At 56.6% G+C, this 25,242-nt stretch overlaps 1 protein-coding gene across 6 annotated transcripts in view; it reads left to right on the forward strand.

Moving 5' to 3' along the window:
• The window catches only part of TNS1 (tensin 1), a 225,563-nt gene that overhangs the window by 188,761 nt on the left and 11,560 nt on the right, over positions 1–25,242 (forward strand). For all 6 annotated transcript variants that reach the window (XM_049614914.1, XM_049614915.1, XM_049614916.1 and 3 more), the window contains 8 exons: positions 5,230–5,426; positions 6,316–6,391; positions 10,083–10,175; positions 16,116–16,314; positions 19,198–20,264; positions 23,077–23,163; positions 24,124–24,255; positions 24,629–24,721. In XM_049614914.1, coding sequence (XP_049470871.1) covers positions 5,230–5,426; positions 6,316–6,391; positions 10,083–10,175; positions 16,116–16,314; positions 19,198–20,264; positions 23,077–23,163; positions 24,124–24,255; positions 24,629–24,721 — 1,944 coding nt within the window. The remainder of the gene's footprint in view (positions 1–5,229; positions 5,427–6,315; positions 6,392–10,082; positions 10,176–16,115; positions 16,315–19,197; positions 20,265–23,076; positions 23,164–24,123; positions 24,256–24,628; positions 24,722–25,242) is intronic.

The raw sequence follows: 25,242 nt of genomic DNA on the forward strand, positions 1-25,242 counted from the left end.
ATAGTAGGTCTTTCTAGTGCATTCAGGTGGGCTCATTTTAACGACTTTTTGGTGGTGCCCAGCAGCTTTGGGCGGCAGTACAAATGTAAGGGGCTCCGGGGAAGAAGGTTACCTAAGGTACGTGTGAGGGAAAGGTGAAGGGCAGAGGGATGCTAGGAGGCTAGGGAGTGTGGCCCTTGGGCCAGGCTGGTAGGATCACAGCTGAGGCCAGGAAGAGGCAGGTGACCATGAGAGGAGACAGGTCCTGGGATGGGGCCAGGCCGATGGTGAGGGCGGGTGAGGTGTGGGGCGACAGGACTGTAGTCTCCTGGTCTCTGACTGGCACCTGCTCGCCCCATGCTGGGGTTAGAAAAGAAAGAGCTGTGGCGTCCCTGCCGACAGCGGGAGGTCCGCCTGGCCATTGGAGAAGCAAGACCCTCTCTTCTTGCCTGACACCCTCCCACCTCCCTCCAGCGTGTGGTCAGATCCTAGATTCAGAACACCAACTAATCTTGATTTTCTCTTTGTTTTTGTTTTGTTTCGTCTTGTTTAATGCCTTGTCCCTTGCGTTCTCCGTGTGTCCCGTGTCCACCTGCCCCCTGTGCTATGGGTGTGGTGCCTTCCTTGCCTGGTGTCATCCCCTCCCGCTCACCCCCTCCCTGCCGGCTCCCCGGGGTGGGGGTGGGCAGCATACAACGCCAAGCTGCAGAGCATCGGGCACACGAGCTTCCAGCTGCCTCCTCTCCACCGGCTCCGATCTTCCTCCCTCTCTGGTTGGTCCACCTCTGCCCCTTCCCCCTGATAAGTCTGCCGCCCTCACTATGGCTCTCAGCTTCTCTTCCTCTCTGCTCCATGGGCCGCTTCTTCCAAACTTTTGCCCAGTCTAGTCCTCTGTCCTCATTTTTCCATTCCCCTTTACCTTTCTTCCTTCCCTCTTCTGTTCTGTTCTTTTCATCTCTTCCCATTCTCTTTGCCAGCCCCTTACTGCCCCCCCCCACCCACTTCTCTCTCCTCCCTCTCTCCACACTCTCTCCCCCTCCTTTCTGCATGAGCGAGTGCTCCCACTTCTGCATGGACACAGGCCTGATGCCTTTTGCCTTGGCCTTATCTGCTGGGAACAGGGTCTGGGGTGACTAGATGAACTTACAGGCTCCCGGTGGACACGCAGGCCACCGCGTGAGTGTGCTCAGTAAGGGTGAGGACAGCCCAGCTCTCTGGCTACCCTGGCCAGACCACTCAGGCTGCTGGGCCAGGGCCTCGGTAGGAGCTAGGCTGTGCTTTGCGTGGGCCACCAGGCTCACGACAAAGAGCGAACATCTGTGCTCTGTCCACTCTAGAGCACACTATTCTCTGGGGATACAGCACACCCTCTGACCTCATCCTGAATCTCGGATCCTAGGACCCGTGGCCAAACGTCAGAAGCCCTGGGTGTGGTCCTGGCTCTGCCTGTGACCCATCTCTGTGACCCTGGGCAGATCTCTTAATTACTCAGGGCTCAATTGCCTAATGAGAAAAATGGAGAGATCATAGCCCTGCCATGTGTATTTTACGTTGGTGGCTTCATGGCCTCCAGTATGGTGGACCCTTTATCAAGGGTCTGTGTCTGCTCGATGATGCCCACTAACGTCTGCCCCTGGCCTCTCGGACGTAAAGGCCCATAGTCTTTTAGCTCTATGGAGGGAATCTTGTTATCAGTGCCCTGAGCCTCAAAGCCCGAAGGCCCAGGTTAAGAAGGCTGCAGTTCCGGGAAAAGGCTTAGGGGACAGTGGGGATTGTTGACTCCCAATGGCGGTATCTGGTGCTTGCACAGCCCCTCCTCTTCCCAGTCCGTGGATAACGGGGAGATGGCTCTAGCAGAATGCCCCCTGTCCGCCTCCTCTCCCCTCCCTTCACCCTTCCTCGGCCCAGTGGTGGGGAGTGTTCAGTTGGGCCTGGGGGATGGGGGCAGTTGTGGGGTGGGGGGGCCTGTCCCGAGGGGAGCTGGCATGGCTTGCCCTGGGGCTGCTAGTGTGATTGCCGTGTGGCTTTCTGGTGCCCTGGCCCAGCAGGTGGCCTCCCGGATACCCTGGCTTTCGGAGCCCCAGGCATGCCGTCGGACACCCAGCCCCGTCACCTGGAGCTGAGGAATCCAGTCTTTTGGAAATCGGAAGGCTGGAAAGAAGAGCTGGGTCTGTGGGGGTGGAAGTGGCCAGTCCGGGGGCTGCAGGGGAGACATGTGATGAAGCCTGACACCAGGGCATTTGTCCGTGGGACTCGGGTGGTGGGTGGCTGTGCTCGGCCAGAGCGGGTGTGTTGATGTGTGTTAGGGCTACCGCGCCCAGACTTGCAGTGTGTGTGTGTGTGTGTGTGTGTGTGTGTGTGTGTGTGTGTGAGAGAGAGAGAGAGAGAGAGAGAGAGAGAGAGTGAGTATGTGTGCGTGCCTGTGTGTGTGTAGGGAGACAGAGGCCCTGACAGACTGGGAACAGGCTCAAGAGACTGAGAAAGTCTTGGGGTTGAGGGTGGTGGGGGGAAGGAGGGGAGTGGGGAGCAAGCCTATTTTTATGATGGGTCAGTCTGCGGGACACAAGGGAGGGGTGTTCTCTCTCTGACACTGGCTGTTAGCTTGTGTCCAGCTGTCCCAGCTTGGCTGAGGAACAGTAGGACTCTCTTCCCTCCCCCTGGCCATGCCCTGTCTCCCCTCCCATAGAGAAGGACAAGAGAGAGGGGACACGCTCTCCAGCACTCCGGGGCATATCTGAGCCTGCCAAGGGGGACAACAGTGAGATACTGTGTTCAAAGAATGCGAGAGCCCTGGCCGGCCACTGGTGCCATGGGGCGCACTGCGGGGGGAGGGGCTGTCCCCATGGGAGTGGAATGTGGGGTCTTCCCCTTTCTGCAGACTCCTGGCTCTTTGGAGGTCATCCTGTCCATCCCCCTGCCTTAGGACTTGAGGAGGTGTGATCGTTCTCAGATGTCTGACTGCCTTGTGCCGGGGCCTCATGTCTCCACATTTGGGAAGCCCCTCCAGTAGTCTGGCCTCGCCTCTGCGAGGTGGCCACCATTTGTGGCCACCATCTGGGGCACCTAGACATGGAGGATGCTCTGAGCAAACCGGGAAGATTTTTCTCTGTCCCTCTGGGAGATTCAGGGCCTCGGATTAAAACAGACACACTTTTCAAGGGCAGACATCAGATCCCCAAACAGGCCACCCCTTGCAAAGACACAGGGACCTGCCAGAAAGAGGCTGCCGGGCTGGGTGAGCCGGAACTGAAAACCGGCCCTAATGCATTTCTTTTAACCTTGGGGCTGAACTTCGTTCCAAACCCCTAGAGCCTTTCCCAAATGGGCCTCCTTTGTCACAATTATTATTAGAAAATCAATGGCTATGTCTGTTTATTTCTAATGTTTTTGCCAGGAATGAAATGAGCAGCAGCTCTAGATGAGGCTGCCCAGGAGGCCTGGGGAGGAAGGGGCTCAGCGGAGGTGGGAGAAGCGGGGTGAAGGCAGGCGCACCCTCAGTTGTGAAGTGGCACTCGATGCTGCTGCTTCTCTGAGGGCTGGGAGCCTGGGGTTTGCTGCGGGGTCCCCTGGCGCTGCTCAGCCCTTTCAGGGCCTGCCTGCACCTTTGACCCGGGCTGATGCTCAGACCCTAGTTAGGGCTATGTGACCCCTATGCTTCTATTCTGAAAATAAGGGCATTTTAAGGTGAGGGCTTTTTTGCTTTAAGGAGAGCCGTTTGGGAGTCTGGATCACTGTCCCCATCAAGGGGCTCTTTTGTCTTGGTGGAGATAATAGGGAGGCTGCCTCTGGGCAATGAGGAGCCCAAAGCGGACCCCACCCCATCTGGGTACCGCTGTGCCTTTGTAAATTATGCCAGTCCTGCTGCTCTCTGGATGGGCCCCCAGTAATGGGACATGAGTGACTGTGTGTGTGTGTGAGAGAGAGAGTGTGTGTCTGGCCCTAGTTTGGCCTCGGCATCTTGCTGCTCATGACAAGTAGGAAGGCTTCCCGGCAAGTGCTTCTCATGGCAGCCTTAGTGGCTGAGCCAGGCCGGAGCTGGGGGTGGGGCACCTGGGGGCACGCCGACCCCACTGTGGATGGTAGACGATTCGCTCTGCAGGAGGGTGATTTCTGCTTGGCTGCGCTGGCACATTTCTAGTGGCCAGCAGTGGGCTGGGCACGCATGCGTGTGTGCGTGTGCGTGTGCGTGAGTGGTGTGCGGTGGGACAGCGTTCCCAGATGTGCTGGCATGAGGTTGGTGCGGCCAGCGTCCTACGTGGCCTTTGGAATATCCCGGCATTTCCTCTCACTTCACCTGCCCTCCCGGGAAGCGGTGAAGGCAGAGCTGAAAGTTCTCTCACACAAGATAATGAAGACAAGAAGCCTGTCCTCAGGCTGGGTCTTGGCCTCCGGGACCTGGGGAGTAAGTTTTCGAGGATTCTGGAGCCAGCTCCATGAGGCAATGGGTTCCGTGCCTCAGCCCAGCTGTGGGAAGACGGAGTGGGAAGGAAGGAGGGCGAGGCTCCCAACGTGCCCGGGCCTGTGGAACGGAGGGGATACAGAAAAGCAGATGGAGCTCATGACTTCAGCCCCTCTGCCTGCTGTTCTGCTGGGAGGGGGAGGGTGGGAAGCTCACCATCTTTGGGGCGAGGAAAGGGGTGAGTAGATGAGGGGCCGGCAGAAGGGAAGTTGGCGAGAGGTTTCAGAGATGCATGGGAGGAAGGGTGGGGAACCCCAGAGAAGACCGGCGATATTCTAGGGGCCAGCTGGGGCTGGGGACTTCACGATAAGACTTGAGTCATTTCTTTGTTTCTCCTCGGGAGCACCATTTGCAAGATGATGCATTATTGGCTCTTTCCAAATTTCTTCCCCACGGGCCTGATGTTGCTTGTCGGTTGACGCGGTCACCTTGGAGACTGTCTCTCCTCCTTCCACCTTCCCTCATTTCCCTGGAAGCCCTGGCCCTCTGCCTCCAGGGTTTGCAAAGAGTTGACATCTGTTTCTTGTATCAGCCCTTGTGCTTTGGGCCCCAGCCCTGTGCAGGGTAGCGATTCCCGGTGAAGGCCAGCCCAACCTTAGCAGCTCCCCCGCCCTGCAGAGAAAGCCTGGGGTGCGGGCGGAGGGAGCTGGTGGGGAGTACTCAGGGGAGACAGGCCCAGCTCCAGTGTGGCCCCTGGCTAAGGTGCACCGCCTTCTCTGGGGGGATTGGGCCTCATCGATCCTTTCTCGCCTAATATGCTCATTGCCTTCTATGCCCTGCATTCTTCCCAGGGGTGCAGGCTCGGGAGAAGCAGCCTGCAGAACCCCCAGCCCCTCTCCGGAGGCGGGCAGCCAGCGATGGACAGTATGAGAACCAGTCTCCAGAACCTGCGTCTCCCCGTAGCCCTGGGGTCCGTTCCCCTGTCCAGTGCGTCTCCCCCGAGCTGGCTCTCACCATCGCCCTCAATCCTGGAGGGCGGCCCAAAGAGGTGAGTCCTTGGGCTGTGTCCTGTGGCCAGAGAGGGTAGTGGAGCCCACCTGAACTATCCAGGGGCCCGATAGTCACCTGAGTGACACTCTCCTGTCAGTAAACTCAGTTCTCACCCTATGTCTCTTCTCTGGCATGTGGAAGCTGGCATTTCCCTCCCTAAATAACTTCTATGCTCCCACTTCTTACATCAACACTGAGGTTGAAGTTCCCCCTTTGACTCCTAAAGGGCGCCCCTCAGTAGGGTGGTAAGGATCCTGGGTATGACACAGATGACCCCAGTCTCTACACTCCGAACCCGATCATAGAGACTGACAAGAGTGTTGTTGAATTCTTTCTAGGTATAGAGTTTTCTTGGGATATCTAATTTCTATGTCAAAATGTTTGCACTTCTGAGCCATTTCAGTAGTTGGAGGCAGTAGATTCCAGTGTATTAAGGCTGGGACAGGGCTGAGGAATATGCATTGTAGACGTGCATCTTGGAAGATCCTGATACGAGTGGCCCATGTCGGATACAATCCAGGCTAGTGAGTTACTCTGGATATAAATGGCTCTTGGACATCTTTTCTCTCCTGACTGCCTTCTGGACCCGAGTCCCCCATCCCAGCCCCTTGTCTTTGGCCCCATTGTGGAGTATTTCCAAGGCAGGTGCCCCTCATTTCCACCCATGCTGGCCCACGGTTTTGCAAAGAGCCGATTTCCACGGTTTTGCAAAGAGCAGTGATGAAGAAATTGGTGGCCATCTCCCTTTGACCTTTGTGCTTGCCTGAGGAGGGGTGGGTGGTCGGGCTGGCGAGGGGACTAGTGGGCCGGTTACTTGGGAAGCCCCTGATTGCAGGGTATGGCCGCCAGTGGGCATCCCCTCTACCCGCCCTGTTCTTCTCTTGCAGCCCCATCTGCACAGCTACAAGGAGGCCTTTGAGGAGATGGAGGGAGCCTCCCCGACCAGCCCACCACCCGGCGGGGGTAAGAGCTCCTCACTGAATCTGTCTTCCCTGGGTCCCCTCAAGCCCCTCTCTCAGCCCTGGCCTGAGTAAGCACCCCGGTGTGGGGGGAGGTGCTGGCAATGCTGGGCATAGCCAGGATCTGCCACTCATTTCACTTCACCATCCTGCCCCACGTCTCTTCCTTCCGTTGTCCATACGCAGACATGTACGGATGCAGCAGCCACAGGCTTGGGATCCTGCTGACCTTCTGTGGGGTCCCCGGCCTCCCACCGTCTAGATTTTTCCTAACTGTTGAGAGTTTTTGCATCCTGCGTGCAACATCCCCCCCCACCTCCCCCAATTCCTAAAGCGACTGTGACTTGCCGATGTGTCCCTGAGATACCCTTTGACCTACTTGCTCCTGACGCCCATTTCTGTCTACATCCAGGCACCTGTTCTGTTTCAGGCAACCTACTTAGTTTCCATCAAGGAAAGAAAGGCCCAGAACACTCAGCTTGGCAGAGTCCCCATCTCATCCATCCTTGGTCTCCAGGCAGGAGCATTTAGTTTGTACCTCCTGATGCACTCATTGGAGAGGCAAAATCCCCCAAGGACACGGGCATTTCCAACCAAACAGAAGACCCGTCTGAGTGCAGGGGTGGAGTAGAAGAGGCAGGAGGAGCTGGAAGAGGGCAGCTGTGGGACAGCAGTGATGGGACAATACTGAGAAGGACTCAGGGGGGTCTGTGGCAGGCCCGGGGCAGCAGAGGAGGGAGAGACCGGGGAGGGGAGGAGGGTGATAACAGAACTGCTGACATGTTCTCCTGGTGGCTGGCTGTCCTGAGGAGGGGAGGAACGTGGCACCAGTCCCCCGCCACGGTGCCAGCACAACTGGTGTTGGCTGTCATCTGGGACACGCAGGAGGCCCAAGTCGTGAGCAGCAGCTCACGTCCAAGGAAAACAGGACACGAGTCACGTTTGTGATGAGACATTTTCTAGCAGCCGCCTTGAAAGACATAATAGGAAACCGGAGAAGTACATTTTAATATTTTTCTATTTAACCCCAAATATCTAAAATATTATCGTTTCAATAGGTAGATCAAGATAAAAATATTTTTTTTTAAATTTTTTTTAACGTTTATTTATTTTTGAGACAGAGAGAGACAGAGCATGAACAGGGGAGGGTCAGAGAGAGGGAGACACAGAATCTGAAACAGGCTCCAGGCTCTGAACTGTCAGCACAGAGCCCGACGCGGGGCTCGAACTCACGGACCGTGAGATCATGACCTGAGCCGAAGTCGGACGCTTAACTGACCGAGCCACCCAGGCGCCCCTCAAGATAAAAATATTAATGGGGTCTGTTACAATCTTTTTTAAAAAATGTAAAAAGAGGCCAATGAAATCCCTTTCAGTAACAGGTTTTATTTAACCCCAAAGACCTGTCATACAAAGAGATGTGTTGCCTTCTTATTTCACAGTAAGTGTTTGAAATCGGGCGTGTGTGTTACACGCGCAGCACATCTCGATTCAGATTGGCCACACCGCGCAGGTGCTCTAAAGCCACGTGTGTGCCTCAGGGCTCCCCTCGTGGACAGTGCGGGCCCAGGGCGGTCTGCTCAAGAGGCAGCTCTGTGGCCTTTTGTGACTCCGTGGAATCGCTCTCCCTGGTCTCAGCCCTCCGCCTTCACCCCTGCTCCAATTCGCGGTTGGTCCAATCAGCCAGGATCTTGGTCATCACTCTGTTTGGGATGGAAGCCATCTGGGCTGAGCTCGAGTTAGGTTTTGTCCCGTGTGCCTGTTCCCATTCTTCTCGCCCTGCCCTCGCCAGCCCTGGTGTCCCAGCGGGGAGAGTAAGTCCGAGGTTTCATCGGTGCACAGGGTTGGGAGAGAGGACAGAGGCGGAGAAATGCGAGGAATTTCTCTGTCGGGAAGCAAAAGCCTTGCCTGGCTTCAGGGCCACCCACTCGTCTGCCTCAGCAGAAGAGCCAGATGCCTGGGGACTGGGGCATGAGTGACGAGGCAGCTGGAGATGCTTGAGGTGGAGCCAGGAGAAACCTCCCCCTGCCTCTTGTCCTCTTCACCTTGGGTCACTGGGCCACCTGTGCCTCTGCTACGCCAGCTGGGCCCTCACATGCACACCTGTGGGCTGGAGATGCTTCGTGCCCATTCCATGGGCAGTGGTCTCTGAAGCTGGGCTCAATCCTCCATAACTAATCACGTTCAAATTCATTCGTTTGACAAACATTAATAAGTGCTTCATAAATATCTCTTGCAAGACACCATTTTCAGTAAGGGGGGGGGCTGGAGGGTGGTGGAAACCAAAAGTGTGTGTGTGTGTGTGTGTGTGTGTGTGTGTGTGTGAGTGTGTGTGCACGTAAGGAGAGAGACCTGCAAACCTGGATCTGCCTCACTACCCAGATGTGTACGTTTGTACACATTTGTCTCCTGTGCTGTATTTGTCCAATCGGCACCTAAGGATGGTGCGAGGATAGACTCTGCCCCCCACCTGGACCCCTGTGAGTTCCCACTGTTCCTGTGTGCACCCATGTACACAGCCACCTGTGCACCAGCAACTTATGTATGTCGCTTGCATTGAGAGCGTGTAGCTTTTGTTTCCTGTAGGTCTCTCTGCCTTTTGGGAAAAGGATTGTGTGTGGGGGGGTCCCAGAGCTGCTGTGGGGGTGCTAGGCATCGGAGGGTGGCCGCTGGTCTGTTGAGGCCAACGGCGTATGGCAGGCAGGCTTGGGTCCTGGCCGAGGCTGCGTGTCCTCAGGGCCCGTGGCCTCTGCACGCTCCCCGTGGCTGGGCTAGGAGACACAGAGTTGCTTCTTTGCTTCTTCTCAGAGGTGTGTTAGGAGAGGCAGCTACTGCCACCGAGGAGAGATCTCGTGGCTGGGCATAACCACCGCCCTGCAGTTCAGCTCGGACGCTGGCCACGTCCTTGGCTGATGGGAAAACGGCTGACAGCCCTCTCTGACCTTGTGTGTTCCATGACACTTCTAACCCAGATGGGCAGCTGCGAAGGGCCCTGGGGTTTGCACAGGGAGTCAGTGCTCTTGGCCAAGGATGGTGGCGATGGGGCTTCTCCCTCTTCCCGGACGCTGGGATTTGGGGGTACAGAGAGCCTCACACTGAGAAATTCTCTCTTCCTGGGGTTTGCAAGTGACGTGGTTGGCTGAGGGCTGCCCTGGGGTCTCAGGGTGGGCACGGCTCTTCCCGGGGTCCCTTTCCTCCCTCTGTCCTTTACAGGATGTGCCATCTTGATATCCCATTTCCTTTAGTTCTCTAAGTCCATTGAAATGCGTGGTATAGAAAGACTGTGCATCGGCGGGGAACAAGAGGATGAGGGAAGGGAGAGTATAGTATGGAGGAAGTCAGAGAAAGCCAGAGAAGCCTGTGTGTATGTCGTGAGCCGTGGCGATTCAAGGGGATCACGGCGATGCAACTGAGGTCAAGAAATTACTTTCTTGAGGTTGAGGGCCAGGCTGAGGGGCAGCTCCATGTCTTGACTTTGTCTACCCTTGGAGCTGTGGAGGAACACAGAGACAGGAAAGGGCAGTGGCAGCAACTTCTGGGACTGGGGCTGGTTCTTCTGCACCCCCTCCTGTCGCCCACCCCTCACCGACATGCCCTCACTTATGGGTGTCTGCACTCCTGCCCCTTTTCCTCTCCCCACACCTCTCTCGCCCCGAGGCTCACTCGCCGTGTCTCCTTTCTTCTTTCTGGCACAGTGCGCTCCCCTCCAGGTCTGGCCAAGACACCCCTGTCGGCTCTTGGCCTGAAACCCCACAACCCAGCGGACATACTGTTGCACCCTACCGGTGGTGAGTGACTGGGCATGGAAGGTGGGGGGGGTGAGGCCAAAGGAGTGAGTCAGCATCTGAGGACCCCTGTGGTCCTGGGCGGGGCCTCAGGATCTAATCAGAAAATGCCCCGAGGTGATGGGTTCTCAGGACCCTTCTGGAAACAAGATGGCAACCTGGCTTTGTGCCCACACTGTCAGGTCTGAGTGGGGGTTCTCTGTGCAGGGGTGGAGGCGGGTAGGTCCCTTTATAGTCTTCATGGGGTCAGTGCCACTCCCGGGGTCCTCTGACAGGGGGATTTGGAGGCTTGGCCTCAGTTTCCTTCTCTGCCAGAAGCCTGGCTCTGCCATCCCCCAGTGTTCAGGCACTGTGTACTTGGAAACACGTACACACACACACACACACACACACACACACACAGATGTACACACACTCCCAGTTCACACCTCCTACTTCCTTATCACGTGCCCCAGCTCCTTTCTTCCCTGTGGGGAAGGGGAGAGTGGAGGGCCCTGGTCCCTGAGTGGCCATTCTGCACAGGCAGAGCCCAGAAGGTTGTTCCCTAGACTCTGGCTTTAGGGCTGGGCTGGGGCTCTTGGGGCCAACTTTGCTTTTTCTCCTTAGTCACCAGAAGACTGATCCAGCCAGGTAGGAGGGCAGTGACACGCATGTGTGACCCACACGGCCAGCACAGCCTCCCACTTGGAGGTGTCTGCATGGCCAGGGACACTGAGTCACCAGGGAGCAGAGGGGCTGGGGCTGCCTCTCACCGGCCAGCACACTTCTGCTCGAGATGTAAGCCGAGGGGGCAGGGGCCGTGAGAGGGGCCGGCTTTGTCCCTGGGAGCGAGGCTGTCCTTGAACTGTGCACCCTGAGCCCTCAGGGTCCTGTCAGGGTGGATCTTACCCCTCACTCTGGGCTCTTCCGCCCTGGCCTCACCTCTGCTTTCCTACCACCTCTTTCTCAGTGAATTCTCTTTCAGGAAATAATCCCTGTTAATCGGTCTCTCTCTCTCTCCTTTCTGCTCTTCCTCACCTCCTCATCATCTGCCTCTCTTTCCTGCCTCTCCTTCCTGCTACCTCTCCTCTCATCTTCCCTCAGAGGAGGATGAGGGGAAGGTGGTGACAGAGCTTCCCAAAGGTAAGTGTGGCTTTGCTGGTGGCCGCTTCACTCTCTCTGAGTCTGGCAGTGGCTGTTCACGAGGGGCTTGGTTGGGCTGGCTCGGGGGCAGTTCTCTTTTCTGATGGGTCTCAGATGACCAGGTACATAGCTTTCTGGTCCCCACCCCCTGGTGATGAGCTGTCCCCCTGGATGCTGCCCCGAGTTCTGACCAGGGAGCTGGGCACAGGTTCAGGCGTAGCCAGCTCCGGGTGCCAGTGTGGTGCCCCCTCGCGATGATCCACCCCCCCTCCACCCCCGCCCCTTCCTCCCCCAGCGACACTTCTGCTAGCTTGCCTGCGGTGCGGCCAGCCCCCTCAGAGGGCGAAGGGACACACGTTATCCCACTTCCTGGGGCGTGCCCCACGTGCATAGCTCAGAGCAGGTTTCTCAGCAGACTTAGAGCCGAGAGTTGCCCCCTTGAAGCCCTTGCTACCACAGATGGTAGGTAGGGAGTCTGCTTTCTGGAATCTTGGATGCCTCTGGGGATTTCATGACAGCTATTGATCTCCTCCCACACAAATGCATCGGGACACCGTGCACATAACTTTGACAGTTTCAAGGGGTTAGCATGTCTGTGTCCCAGCTTAACCCTCAGTTTAGATGAATTCTGTGTTGTACACGAAGCAGAGCAGAGGACATAGGAGGGGACATAAGCAGAGGTGGGACACAATCTGGTTGGAGGCCTTTAACTTATTAGGAACAGGATTCAAGTGATGATTCAAGAGCATCAGGTTTTCAATGAAGGGGGTGCTGGCCGAGGCCGTCTATGTGTGACTCTGGGCATCAGGGTCCCCATCTCCACCAGGGGGGCTTGAATGAGGTGGGCACTGAGGTCCCTTCCAGCTCTGACACGTTAGATGTTCTGACTTCCTCCTCGGGCCCTGGTTCCATGTGGCCTGTTTTCTTTAAAGGCTCTATCTGCTTTTCCGAATCCCACCTGCCTCGTTCCTTTGCACTCACCGCCTTGATTTCCCACCCCCAAAGTGGGCATGGGCTGTGCCCCTCTGAATCTGCGCACTGGACACCAGCCAGAGTTTGGGCAGCAGCCCCAGGCTGCCTGGGGGTTGCAGAACGAGGTGGCTGCCAGCAACAGGCCCCAAGCAGGGGGAGCCACAGCGTGCTCTTGGCTGCCCTTCTCCCCAGCCTCCTATGGGAGTCGGGGGTGGGGAAGGGCTTTCCCCCAGGCCGGCTGCTGGCTCCTAGCTCCTGACAGGGCAGTGGGGATGGGACAGGAGTCCAGAAATGCTGGGGCCCAGGAGCACCCACAAACCCTCTCCAGTGGGAGGCTCTGAGGGGGGATTATCCCACAGGCTGATAGGTGCTGGGTGTTGTGTTTCCCACTTTGGGGTGACACTTCAGAGAAGTGAGTCTCAGCAGAACTGAACTGCCCATTTTACCGCACGAATGACTCTCGGCCTTCAAGGCCCCGAGTCCTCCGACCCTCCTTCGTGTGTCCGGGAGCCACAGAGTTTGGAGGGGATGATTCTTGGGGATCACCTCTGCTGGACCCATCGTTTCCACAGATGTGGGACGGAGGCCTGTGTTGTGAGTGAGGGTCTGGGGCTTCAGTCCAAGGCCCCAGTTAGGAGGCAGCAGGGCCCAGACCGGACTTACAGGTCTCCTGTCTCCTAGTCAAGGGGCTATTTCAGAGCCCCCCTCCTGCCTCCAGACACTGAGCCCCAGGATTCCAGCATGGGGGTCAGAATTTCTGTCATGGCCTGGGGTACGGGGCGGGAGAGGGCCGGGGAGCGAGGCTCCCGGCCAGTTCCATTTTCCCTGACTCATGTACCACCTCCCTGGTCAGACCAAAGCACATTGTTTGCTGACCCTCCGAAGCTCTGCTTGATCTCCCTGCTGAAACTTTGGTGGGAAATTCAGAGAAAGATGCCTGTGAGGAAAAATGATCAGAGGCAGAATTACTCGGCTAGAGGAAGAGCAGATTTTAGGGGGATCTGCTCTCAAGGCACTGTGCTAAGTGCTTTACATGTATTCTCTCATTCTTTGATTCATTGATTCCATATTTCACGTCCCTATTACATGCCAGTCACTGTGCCAGGCTCTGGGAATATACTGATACGCAGTACTGTGATTCCTAATCTCATGGAGCATATACTCCATGAGTGATCAGGAGCCAGAATTAGGTTACTTGGAGTTACGCATTGAGATGGCACTCCAAAGGGAAGGGATACAGTTTACGAGACCTTATAGCCAAGAACCTGATGTTGGTTGAAGAAGTAAGATGTGAGGGTGAGTGACATTAACCTGGTGAAACTGGGAGGTGAGAAAAGCATTTGATGTAGAGAAAAAGCATGTACAAAGGCCCTGGGGTGGGAGGGAACTGCATGTTGTTTCTAGGAACTGCAAAATCAGTGAGGCTGAGAGCAAGAGGGAGCTGGAGGCTGGAGTAAGGGGGAATGGCTTTCTTCCTCTCCTTCCTTCATGAAGAAGAGAACTCAGTCCCCAGCCCCACTGTTTCCATTTGGAGGTTGTACCCTGGGCGAGGGTACACTGTAGGCAAGGGGGTTGGGGGGCGCTGCAAGTGTAGATCAGCAAGGATCCCAGGGTGGCCAGGGAGCGGATGGACGTCCTTGTCTTCCAGTGAGAGAAAAGGGGTGCTGAGGACTGTGGGCACCCGGGGTGAAGCCAGGAGCCTGGAAAGGTACAAGAGGAGTTTTCAGAGAGTGACCCAGAATGGCAAGGGATGGGAGGGGAGAGTGGACTCTGGCTTTGCGTCTCCATTGCCATTTCTGTGGGCTCCTTGTTGCATGGTTCCTCTGCCCTGATGGGTTACCCCAGGACACAGCTATCCCCCCCCACCCCCCAAGACTAAAGACACATGAAACGACGGGCTTCCGGACTTTAGCTGGCCAGTGTGTGCGCAGTGGGCGGGAGGGCAGCTCCAGGTCAGACCGCCTGTTTTCCTAGGCCAGCTGTGTCTCTCGGTCCCCTGTGACGGGCTGAGGGACTTACATTCTTCTCCTTTGCTCATGTAATTGCCATTGTTATTATTATTAATAGTTCTGGCTGACATGCTGGAGTACTGGGTCACAGCCAGCTCTTGGTGTCCCCGTGGGGCTCTGGCCCTTCTCTAGGCTACCGGGAGCCAGCGTTGAGAATCAGGAGACCACAGTGCTAGTACCTATGGCCATTGATTGGCTGTGTGTTCTGGGGCAAATCACCCCACTTCTCTGGGCTGAGGAGACGGGTGAGATCAGGGGTCAGTAAACTATGCCCACATCTGGCCCATTGCCTATTTTTGTAAAGAAAGTTTTATTGCCATACGGCCATGCTGTTTTATTCACGAATTGTCTATGACTTTGTGCTACAAATGCAGAATTGAGTAGTTGCCACAGAGACCATTTACTAAATGGTCTAAACGATTTACTATCGAACCTTTTACAGAAGCGCGTGCCTGCACTGGGCCAGAGGGTCTCTGTAGTGTCTCCTGGCTCCAGCAGGCCCTCGGGCATGGTCGGCCCAGAACCAATGCCTTTGGAGTGACAGAGGCCTGGGGCTTCTGTGACATGGCTGGGTGGCCTGGCTGGTGGAGGGGGGCTTTTGAGTAGGCCTTGCTTACCTCTGCCTGTATGGACTCCAGCTTCGGACACCAAGGTGGCTGGTTCTGTATCACCCTGTGCTCCGTACCTGGAATACAACACCCCATGCTTGACCCTCTGAAGACATCTTGCCCTCCCCCCATCTGCTGTCACACAGTCCTGGCCCTCGAAAGCTCCAGGGGCCTGGCCGGCCCAGGGCAGCACGGATTCTCTGGTTCTTCACTTTCTCAGGCTGATTTCAGCGGATGCCCCGATTGTGGGTGGTGTGTGAGCCTGTGTTCTGATCATGTCCCTCTTGGGGGAGACGGGATGGTGCCAGGTGTGGAGGTGGAAGGAACATCATCCGTCCCTGCTCATGTCCCTGGAGAGGCCGAGTGCCCTGCTTCTTCTCCCTCCGTAGCACGGAGTTAGTTTCAGGCCTGGCCTCAAAGGGCTGGGAGGAGGGTCAGACAAACGCCGGCTGGGGGTCAGGAGATCTGGCTCCGGGCCGCACCTCCGGACACATTGATCGCTCTCCCCAGGCCTCAGCGCCCTCACCTGTAGAACGGCCTTGCTGGCACTTGTCCCGCAACCCCCCCGGATTCTGAGACTCTGCTAAACACCAGACAGGGATAGTCATGTCGGTCTCGGGAGGAATGCTAAGTGTGTCAGGCAAGGTGGGTGGGTGTGTCTTGGCAGGGAAGGGGCTGGGCGTGACTCACCAGCGCGGGCCTGTTGCTAGGCCAGCAAGCCTGTTTGTGGATTCTGGGCGTGGGTGGAGCCCATGTGAACCCTGGCTCTGTCCCGAATGTGGGCAAGGCTGGGCTGGAGCTCTGGGTTCACTGTAGAGCCCAGACTCCAGCAGTGCCAGGGGGACCTTGAAGGGCCTGGAGGTTGGGTAGAAGGGTCTTTGAAGGAAAGAAGCCACTAAAAGGGGTGCCAGCCATCGACAGGTGTCCTAGCTCTAGGAGGGAAGAGTCTACGATGGCTGTGTCCAGCAGCAAAGCTGGGGTCCGTTTCTGGGAAGCTTCTGTGAGCGAGGCCCTGGTTAAAGGCTCTGTGGGGGCTCTTACAGCTTCTCCAAGACACTGGGAAGAGGGGGAGTGTGGGTAGGCCGGAGCCCGAGGAGTGCCCTTTGCATGCTTGGCTGTCCTTTGGGAGCTGTCCCCACAGGCTGGGGAAACGCTGTTGGGTTCCCTGACAGGTTGGGAGGGGTCTACACTGCACCGTCGTGGACCTCAGTGTCTCTTCTGGCCCTTTCCAGAGCCCCGGAGCTACGTGGAGTCGGTGGTGAGGACGGCAGTGGCTGGGCCCCGAACTCAGGACCCGGAGCCCAAGAGCTTTAGCGCCCCACCTGCCCAGGCCTATAGCCACGAGATGCCCCTGAGGAATGGGACCCTAGGAAGCTCCTTTGTCTCCCCGAGCCCCCTCTCCACCAGCAGCCCCATCCTCAGTGCTGACAGGTAAGTGGGGAGGAGGGTCCAGGCCTAGATCTGCCTGGAGTGCGGGCGGGTAGAAATCACGTCCAGATGGCTGCACCTTGGACACCAGCCCCCCAGGGTGCATTGGGAGAGCATCCCAGGTGCCAAATCTCGTGGAGCATGAGGATGGGTGAACTATAATTCCCAGGCTGAATTCAATGCCACCATCCAGAAAACTGTGCCGGACGTAAACCACCATGCACCGTGGTAAACCAGTCCTTCCCCCAACTTTAAAACCTAATGACAGCACCCACTATCTAGTGAGTCTTCCAGTGTGCCAGGCGCTTTGCTAAATGCTACTCTTAGGATACTACTTTTCAGAAGGGGAAACTGAGGCACAGGGAGGTCAAGTAGCTTGCTCAAGGTCCTGCAGGCTAAACAGTAGCGGAAATAGGATTCAGACCAAAGGCGTCTGGCTCTAGAGCCCATGTCTCTCCTGGACCTGCATTTAGGTGCCCGCCTGTCACAGGATGACAGTCGGACGTGCCCAAAGCAGACATGTACGTGTCTGGAGCTCCCAGCAGGAGGCTACCGTTTCTGGGTAGGGGTGCAGAGAGGGTTTCTGGGGGCTGGAGGTATTTGTGGTGAGGCCAGGAGGGCGAGCAGGTGTTGAAAGGGGGAGGGGGAGGGAGAGGGCATTCTAGCAGGACAGCACAGCCGGGGCGAAGGACTGGGGTGCGGATGTGTTGGTGCGGGGGGCTGAGGGCACACAGCGGCAGGTGAGGAGGGCCGTGTTGGTGGAGGGCGCCTGGCATTCGAGGGGGGTCAGACAGAGAGGAAAGCCTGGAATCAGGCAGGGGAGGGCTCTGAAGGGGAAGCCCCCTTGTGGGGGGTAAAGTGAGACGCTGCTCAGCTGGGGGAGTGGGTGTGGGCTTGGCGACAGGGAGAGCATGACCTGACACAGGACAGGGAGCCGGGGGTGAGCTCGGGCAGGGTGTAGGGTGCCGGGCACGGGGGTTACGGACTAGGCTAGGCTGCCCTGGGACGGGAGACAGCTGCTGGGCGTCCCTTTGCACGTCCACCCCCTTCCCTAGCCTGGGCTCCTAGGAGGCCTTGAAACTCTCCAACCATGTCACCGGCCAGGACCCGGTGGCTGAGTTTGCCGCAGGCCCTCCGCCCTCTGTTGGTCCCGCACGGCACGCCCCCTCCCAGGTCAGCATGGGGGTGGCTGGGTGAGCAGAGGTTGCATTCTTCTGCTCTTGTAAGAATTCTGGAACCTCAAGCCAAGCGTGCACCCTCAGTCCACCTTGCCCCCTCCCCAGCCTCTTGACAGGCAGACGGCTCCACTTCTTGGGAAATCTGCTCCGAGCCAGAAGGTGCATTCTTCCTTTCAAGGAAAGGACATTTCCTAACCTGGCCAGCCCCCCTCCCTACCCCCACCCCCCCCACCGCTCATGTCCAGGGAGCCCTGACATCAGGAAGTTTTCACTGTTTCTCACTCAAATTCCTCCTGCTGTAGAGTTGGCTCTTTTCAGGGCTCAGGAAGCTAGTGTTTCTCCTGTGGGGTTAATCTTCCAGAACTCCATGTCAGTCCCCCCGACCCCACCCTGCTCAGCCGGACACTCCCTCCATTCCTCAGAGGCCATGTTATTCCATACCAGGAATGGCATTCCACTCTAGCCACTTCTGGGATCTGAGGTAGACTTTTTCTTGGCCTGGCCCGTGACCTGCCTCTTGCCCTTGGCTCTTGCCTGGCCCCCCACCTCACCTCAGCCGGGGACCTGAGCTTATCCTGGCCTCAGCCTGGCCTTGAGACTCCCTCCAGTCTGTATTTCCAGGTTGGCCCATATTCTTGTGTAAGGACACCCTCCCAACCCCTACCTCAGCCCCCACCCAGGGGCTCCTGGAGCAGAGCCTACCTGCCACCTCCCTGCAGCTGCAGCTGATGCAGGGTCCCTGTCAACCTTGGCCTCTCCCGCCATGTCAACAATGGATAGGAGTTTGGGTCTGGAAGGAATCAGGGTTATCTGATCCAGCCCCCTTGCTTCCCACATGAGGAAACTTTAACAAGCACGATCCAGGTTGCCCTTAACCTTGGAGGAGAGCCTGTGATTGTGGCTGTCTGCCAGGTACAGTCCCCTCTGAACTGAACTTTCCAGAGTCTTAGAATTGGGAGCAACCTTTGTGCTCATCTACTGTAACCTCCCGGTGGAGGAAATTCCCACCACAACATTCAAGAGGTTGGTCATCTTCTGCTTAAATGCTGCTAATGACGGGAGCCTCATTACCACGCAAGGCAGCTTGCTGCATTAGTGGCCAGATCCAACAGCTGGAAAGCAGACCTTACAATAAGCTGAACTGTCCTGCTCTGAGACATGGTGTCTTTGCCTTTTGCAAAGACAAAATGGGAATGAGAGCCCAGGTCTAGCGGGTCTAGGCAGTGTTCAAAGATGCTAGCAGCATCCTGGGAAAAGTGAGTCAAGGCAGGGATACTCCTGGTAGGAACAGGAGCCAGGTGGTTTGACCCCACCCTGGTGTTCAGTGTCTGTGGTGCTGGAGGTGACATGGGGACAGCCATCTTCAGTTTCCATAAGGGAGACCCCTTGCTTTGCCTTCTGGTTGAGGAGTCAACAAGGGGCAGTGGGGAAAACATGGGCTTCAGAATCAGATGCGACTGAGTTGGAAGCCTGGTCTTTTATAAGCTATGTGGTCGTGAGCTTATTGCCTAACCTCTCTGAGCCTCTCTCTTCTTCTGATGGTTCCATAGGGTGATGTGCAAAAGTGGTGACATTCTGGCTCATGCCAGTGGGGCTCCTAGTGTTGCCGCTAGCGGTGGGGGGGGGGGGGGGGGGGCTGAGTGCTCACTGCAAGCCTGGCCTTCATGAAATGCCATCTTGACGTCTCAACCTGCCCCTCTCTTTCCAGCACTTCAGTGGGGAGTTTCCCCTCAGGGGAAAGCAGCGACCAGGGCCCCCGGACACCTACCCAGCCTTTGCTGGGTTCCGGCTTCCGTTCCGGCAGCCTGGGACAGCCTAGCCCTTCGGCCCAGAGAAGCTCCCAGAGCTCTTCTCCTCTCCCGACCGTGGGCAGCAGCTACAGCAGCCCCGACTACTCACTACAGCAGTTCAGCTCCCCAGAAAGCCAGGCGCGGGCTCAGTTCACCGTGGCCGGCGTCCACACGGTGCCTGGGAGCCCTCAGGCGCGCCACAGGACAGTGGGCACCAACACCCCCCCCAGTCCTGGCTTCGGCCGCCGGGCCATCAACCCCAGCATGGCTGCCCCCAGTAGCCCCAGTTTGAGCCACCGCCAGGTGATGGGTCCAGCGGGAACTGGTTACCATGGTAGTGCAGTCTCCAGCCCCCAGAGCAGTACAGCGACCACTCCAGGAAGCCCCAGCCTGGGCCGGCACCCCGGGGCCCACCAGGTTTCAGGCCTCCACGGCAGTGTGGCCACTACTCCGGGAAGCCCCAGTCTGGGCCGGCACCCCGGGGCCCACCAAGGCAACCTGGCCTCCGGCCTCCACGGCAATGCAGTAGCCAGCCCTGGAAGCCCCAGCCCGGGCCGGCACCTGGGAGGGCCTGGATCCGTGATTCCCGGCAGCCCCAGCTTGGACCGGCACGCGGCCTATGGCGGCTATTCCACCCCCGAGGACCGGAGACCCACGCTGTCCCGGCAGAGCAGTGCCTCTGGTTACCAGGCTCCCTCTACGCCCTCCTTCCCTGTGTCCCCTGCCTACTACCCGGGCCTCAGCAGCCCCGTCACCTCCCCGTCGCCGGATCCGGCAGCCTTCCGGCAAGGGAGCCCGACGCCAGCCCTGCCCGAGAAGCGGAGGATGTCCGTGGGAGACCGAGCAGGCAGCCTCCCCAACTATGCCACTGTCAACGGGAAGGTGTCCTCCTCGCCTGTGGCCAGCGGCATGTCCAGCCCCAGCGGGGGCAGCACCGTCTCCTTCTCTCACACTTTGCCCGACTTCTCCAAGTACTCCATGCCAGGTGAGCCCCTCCTTCCGCCCCCGCCTCTGCCGTGGCACATGGCCCACTGGGTAGGATGTCTGTGTCCATCTCTGTGCTGACGGCTCTTTGGCACACAACCAGGGGTGGCTCATTGACTTCTTGGCCTCAGTTTCCTTGTCTGTAAAATGGGAGTTGGAGGTGGCCTCAAAGTAAGTGGGCTAGGTGCGGGGGCAGTGATGAGGATGTGGGTGCCCATGAGGAGGAGGAGGGGGAGGGGGAGGAGGGGGAGGATAATGATAGTGTTACTATTATGATTATCATCACTATCAGCTTAGCTTCTGCCACTCACTGAGCACGTGCTGTGTGCCAGGCTCTGAGCCATGCGCTAGCTCTTTAATCCTCGTGGCCGCCTGGCAAAGTAGGTATTATTACCCCCATTTTATGCATGAACAAAGTGAGGCTTAGAGAGACTCTGTCATTTGTCCAGGGTCACACAGTTAGTAAATGGCTTCCGATCTAGGCTCATTGGCCATAAAACTCACGCTCTCAAAGCATTATTGGAGTTGTCTTCTCCTGTTTCCACATTTATGATTTAGCAAAACTTTGAGAATCTGCCTTCCTAACCCGGACTGCCATCCCTTTGGCCTGCCCACAGCACTCAGTCCCCACCTTTTGATCCCACTGTGTGCACATCACTGTTAACATATCTGGCGGCCACGTGCACTGGGGGCTGAGGCCGAGGGCTGAGCATTTTCACTGGAGTCTGGTTTCTGCCGACCCGGCTTTGCTGAAGCTCATGCACGTCCGCACACTGATCTCTTTGCTAGTCACCAGAACTCGGCATCTTTGGCCTCCGCGTAGGGGGCTCAGTGTCTAAACACAAAGGTCAGGGCCTCCGCCAGACCTCGAATGTGCCTGTTGCAACATGGCCCCAGAACTCTGGGGCATTCGAGGAAGACTGAGAAGGTTTCAGGCAGCCCCGGGGTGGGCCCCTGCTGCCTAGATTCTCAGTGTGTCGCTCCCAGGTCCTGCCCCGAGCCTGCCAAGGCAGGGGCATCGACAGTGACCCCACACGCCCCTGCTTCCTGCTGCCCACCGGAGACGATTGGTTCCCAGCCCCTCTTCTTGGAGGATGGAAAACTTCTAGTAGTTGGGACATTTCCTGTTTCCCACCATCTTCCCTGCTTAAAATACTCACTGCAGCCGCCTCTGACAGCTCGTTAGGCCCCAGCAGCCGCGGGGCCTGGGGCTTCAGAGCAGAGAGACAGGCAGCTTGCCGCAATTGCTTGGCCCGGCTGCTTCGCCCGCCCCTGCCCCGTGCGCAGCTGCCAGGAAAGGGAGCCGGCCTACCCCCTTGCTGTCCTCCAGAGGCCGATCCCAGGGGTCTAGCCCAGGGTTACTGACAAGTCAAAATTGACTGAACGCTGGACCCACAGTCTAACCCGGATCTCACCTCTGCACCCTCAGCTTTATAGCGTCGTTAGCACAGGCGTCCTCTGTTCTGGCTTCTTTCTAAAGGGGAGGAAACCTGGGGAATTGGAATGTTCCTTTCTTCCTCTCCCCCCAAACTCCACCCCCCCCCCCGCCTTTTTGTTTCTTGGGTGCCAAAAGATGAAGGAAGGGCTTGGAGAGCAAGGGCCGCACATCCTAATACCCAGACAAAGATCAGGCAAAGCAGGCACTAAATGGGCACCTGTGTTTTCTTACCTGGGAAGATCTTACAGGAGCCTTTCTGTGAACCACCTGTGTGATTTGGGCGGGTCCCTCTCCCTCTCTCAACCTCACTTCCCTCGTTTGTAAAGTTGAGCGGTTATCCTGGGTGCTCTCTCTGAGCATCTTCCAGAACCTAATGCTCTGTAAAGCATCTCTGGTCTGCAAAGGGTCTGGGTGGGGGTCATTTGCCAGGGAAGTGGGGTATGTGACTCACAGTAGATGGCCTCTAAGCCACCTCCTCCTCTGTTCCAGGGCAGGACTGATTTTTTTGTATGTGAATATGAGGGAGAACACGGGCTCTTCATATAGGGCATGAGGAGGAGCTTGGGGAGAAGTGATGGAAATGTAGCTTTCTTCCCTCAACTGCAAGGTTGCTATGACAAAGTCGGGAAATTCAGCCAGTGGAGAAAGAGGCTAGCAGGTGGGGTGCGTTAGCCTGTGGAAGGGAAGCTGCAGGAAGGGTTTGGTCCGGATCTTCTGGAGAGAGGAGAGGGTGGGGTGGAGGGAGGGCTTTCCTCAGCTCAGTGAGAATGCTGTGCCAGGCTTTTCCATCGGAGAGCAGCTCTGCGATGCACAGCGGCTGGCAGGAGACAGGGGAAGGATGGGCAAGCCACTCGAGGCCCCTTCCAGCAGGGCTCTGATGGTGTCGAGGACACTGCCTTTCTGTGTTAGTTTCCTATGGCTGCCGTGACAAAGTGCCACAGACTTGGTGGCTTAAGAGAACAATTTAGTCTGTCATGGGCTGGAGGCTAGGAGTCCAAAATCAAGGTGTTGGCAGGCTCCTTCTGGAGGCTCGTGGGAGAATGTGTTCTAGGCTTACCTCTTAGCTTCTTGTGGTTGCTGGCACATCCTTGGTGTCCCCTGGCTTGTGGATGTGTCCCCCCAGCCTCTGCCTTCATCTTCACAACTGTCCCCATGGTCTCTGTGTCTCTCCTCCTCTTCTGACATGAACACCGGTCATATTGGATTGGGGCCCGCTCTGATCCAGCATGACCTCATCTTAACTTGAATCCACCTGCGGAGACCTATTTCCACATAAGGTCACATTCACAGGTACCTGGGGTTAGGGCTCCAACCTACCTTTTTAGGGGACACATTTCAACCCATAACACTGTTTTTCTGTCTCTGTCTCTCTTAGACAACAGCCCCGAGACACGGGCTAAAGTGAAGTTCGTCCAGGACACTTCCAAGTATTGGTACAAGCCTGAGATCTCCAGAGAGCAGGGTGAGTCCTAGGTAGCACCGAGGGTCCTGTGGTCCATCAGAGGTCACAGCTGGCTGCAGCCCACCATGTCTTCCTGGGCAGACTTACTCCTTTTTGCAGTACGGGGTGGACACAGAGGGGGGCTGGGATCAAGTTCAGACGGTAAGAGGCACCTCCTCGCGGTGAACTGTGGGGAGAGGAAGCATGGTTTGTAGACCTACGAAGGGTGCTTAAAAGTAGCAAAGTCTCAGGGTGCCTGGGTGGCTCAATTGGTTGAGCATCTGACTTCAGCTCAGGTCATGATCTCATGGCCCATGAGTTCGAGCCCTGCGTCGGGCTCTGTGCTGACAGCTCAGAGCCTGCAGCCTGCTTCAGATTCTGTGTCTCCCTCTCTCTCTGCCCCTTCTCCGCTCAAGCTCTGTCTCTCTCTGTCTCAAAAATAAAAATAAAACGTTAAAAAAAAAAGGTAGCAAAGTCATGATTTTCCAAGCAAGGTAAAAGGCCAGCCAAGGTCATAGAACAAATCTTAGCTATGTGATGTGGAGAGTTTTGCACATTTTATAGGCAAAACAAAGCTGTGGTTGTGGGGATGGAGTGAGGTCCACCGGGCCCCCAGGGAAGGTCTGTGTGGATGTTAGACAGGTTTTGGAGACTATGGCCCAGGGCCCGGACCTCTTTCTGTAAATGCAGTTTCGGTGGAACACACTGTATCTCTTTGCTTCTGTATTGTTTGTGGCTGCTTTTGTGCTGCAATGGTAGAGACGAGTAGTTTGCAATACAGACAGCATGACCTGTGAAGCCTGAAATAGTTACTACCTGGCTATTTATAGAAGATGTTCGCCAACTTTAGCATAGGAGGACCCTTAGGGGTGTTTAAATTCTAACTAAGGAGCGAGATTGGGTAGACCTGATGAGTCTTAAGCAAGGCCCGTGCCATCAGTTTCTTATTTGCTCTGGTCCCCTCATCCCTTCCAATCCCAGCCATCGCTCTCCTTAAGGACCAGGAGCCAGGGGCCTTCATCATCCGCGACAGCCACTCCTTCCGAGGGGCCTACGGGTTGGCCATGAAGGTGTCATCTCCTCCTCCGACCGTCGTGCAGCAGAATAAAAAAGGTAACACCCTCTTCTCGAGCCAGGCTCTGGACCAGCACAGCCTCCTCCAAGCCTGAGGTGCCAGAAGGACTCAGGGCTGGACAGACCTATGGTTCTTGGGGGAGCTGGTGCCTGCTGAGTCAGACTCTTTGGAAGAATGAGTCTTGGGCCTGGTGATGGTTGGGGTCAGAGGACAGGGAAGCAGGATTATTGGAACTCTGGTTGTGTTTCCTTGAGCGGTGGTCTCTCCATTCCTGGGTTCTGGCTGTATTATCTTTCCAACCCTTTCTCCCGCCACAGAGCGGCATGTGGGGAAGGGATGAAGTGATGTTAGCAAGTGGTGGGAGGGCCCCATGAGAAGTGCTCAAACCTCATGTCTTTCTCTTTATTCCAGGGGACATGACCCATGAGCTGGTGAGACATTTCCTGATAGAGACTGGCCCCAGAGGAGTCAAGCTCAAGGGATGCCCCAATGAGCCAAACTTCGGTGAGCTGTTCCCCAACCCCGTCTCCACAGTCCACCTGCCTAGAGTATCTCAGGCTGTCCCAGGTCCCCCTTGTCATAGACGCAGCAGAGGAAATGAACAGTGGCCTCCCGTCCTCTGTTCTGTGGCTGATTCACTCTGCCAAATTCCTTTCTGCATTTGTCTCACCCCACTGAAATGCATTATCATTAGAATTTGAATAACAGCTGTAACAACTGCCTTTATCGACCACCTACTATGTGAAAGTCACTGTCTGGGAACCTTACATTACTTCTGGTCTCATAAAAATCCTGCATGGGAGGTGTTATGGTCCCATTTACACATGAGGAAATGGAGGTTTGTAGAAGTTAGACTTACCCAAGAACACATGGCTAATAAGTGACTTGATCCCACGATTTCTCTGATTTGATCCCACGATTTCTCTGATACTTCTGCTGCACTGTCCTGAGAGGGCCCCAGTAGCCAGAGGGACTTAGGAGAAATGTTGGGAGGAACTTTCTAGAAAGGACACCTTATGGCTGCT

This window comes from Panthera uncia, assembly GCF_023721935.1.
Source record: "Panthera uncia isolate 11264 chromosome C1 unlocalized genomic scaffold, Puncia_PCG_1.0 HiC_scaffold_3, whole genome shotgun sequence".
NCBI classification, from domain to species: domain Eukaryota; kingdom Metazoa; phylum Chordata; class Mammalia; order Carnivora; family Felidae; genus Panthera; species Panthera uncia.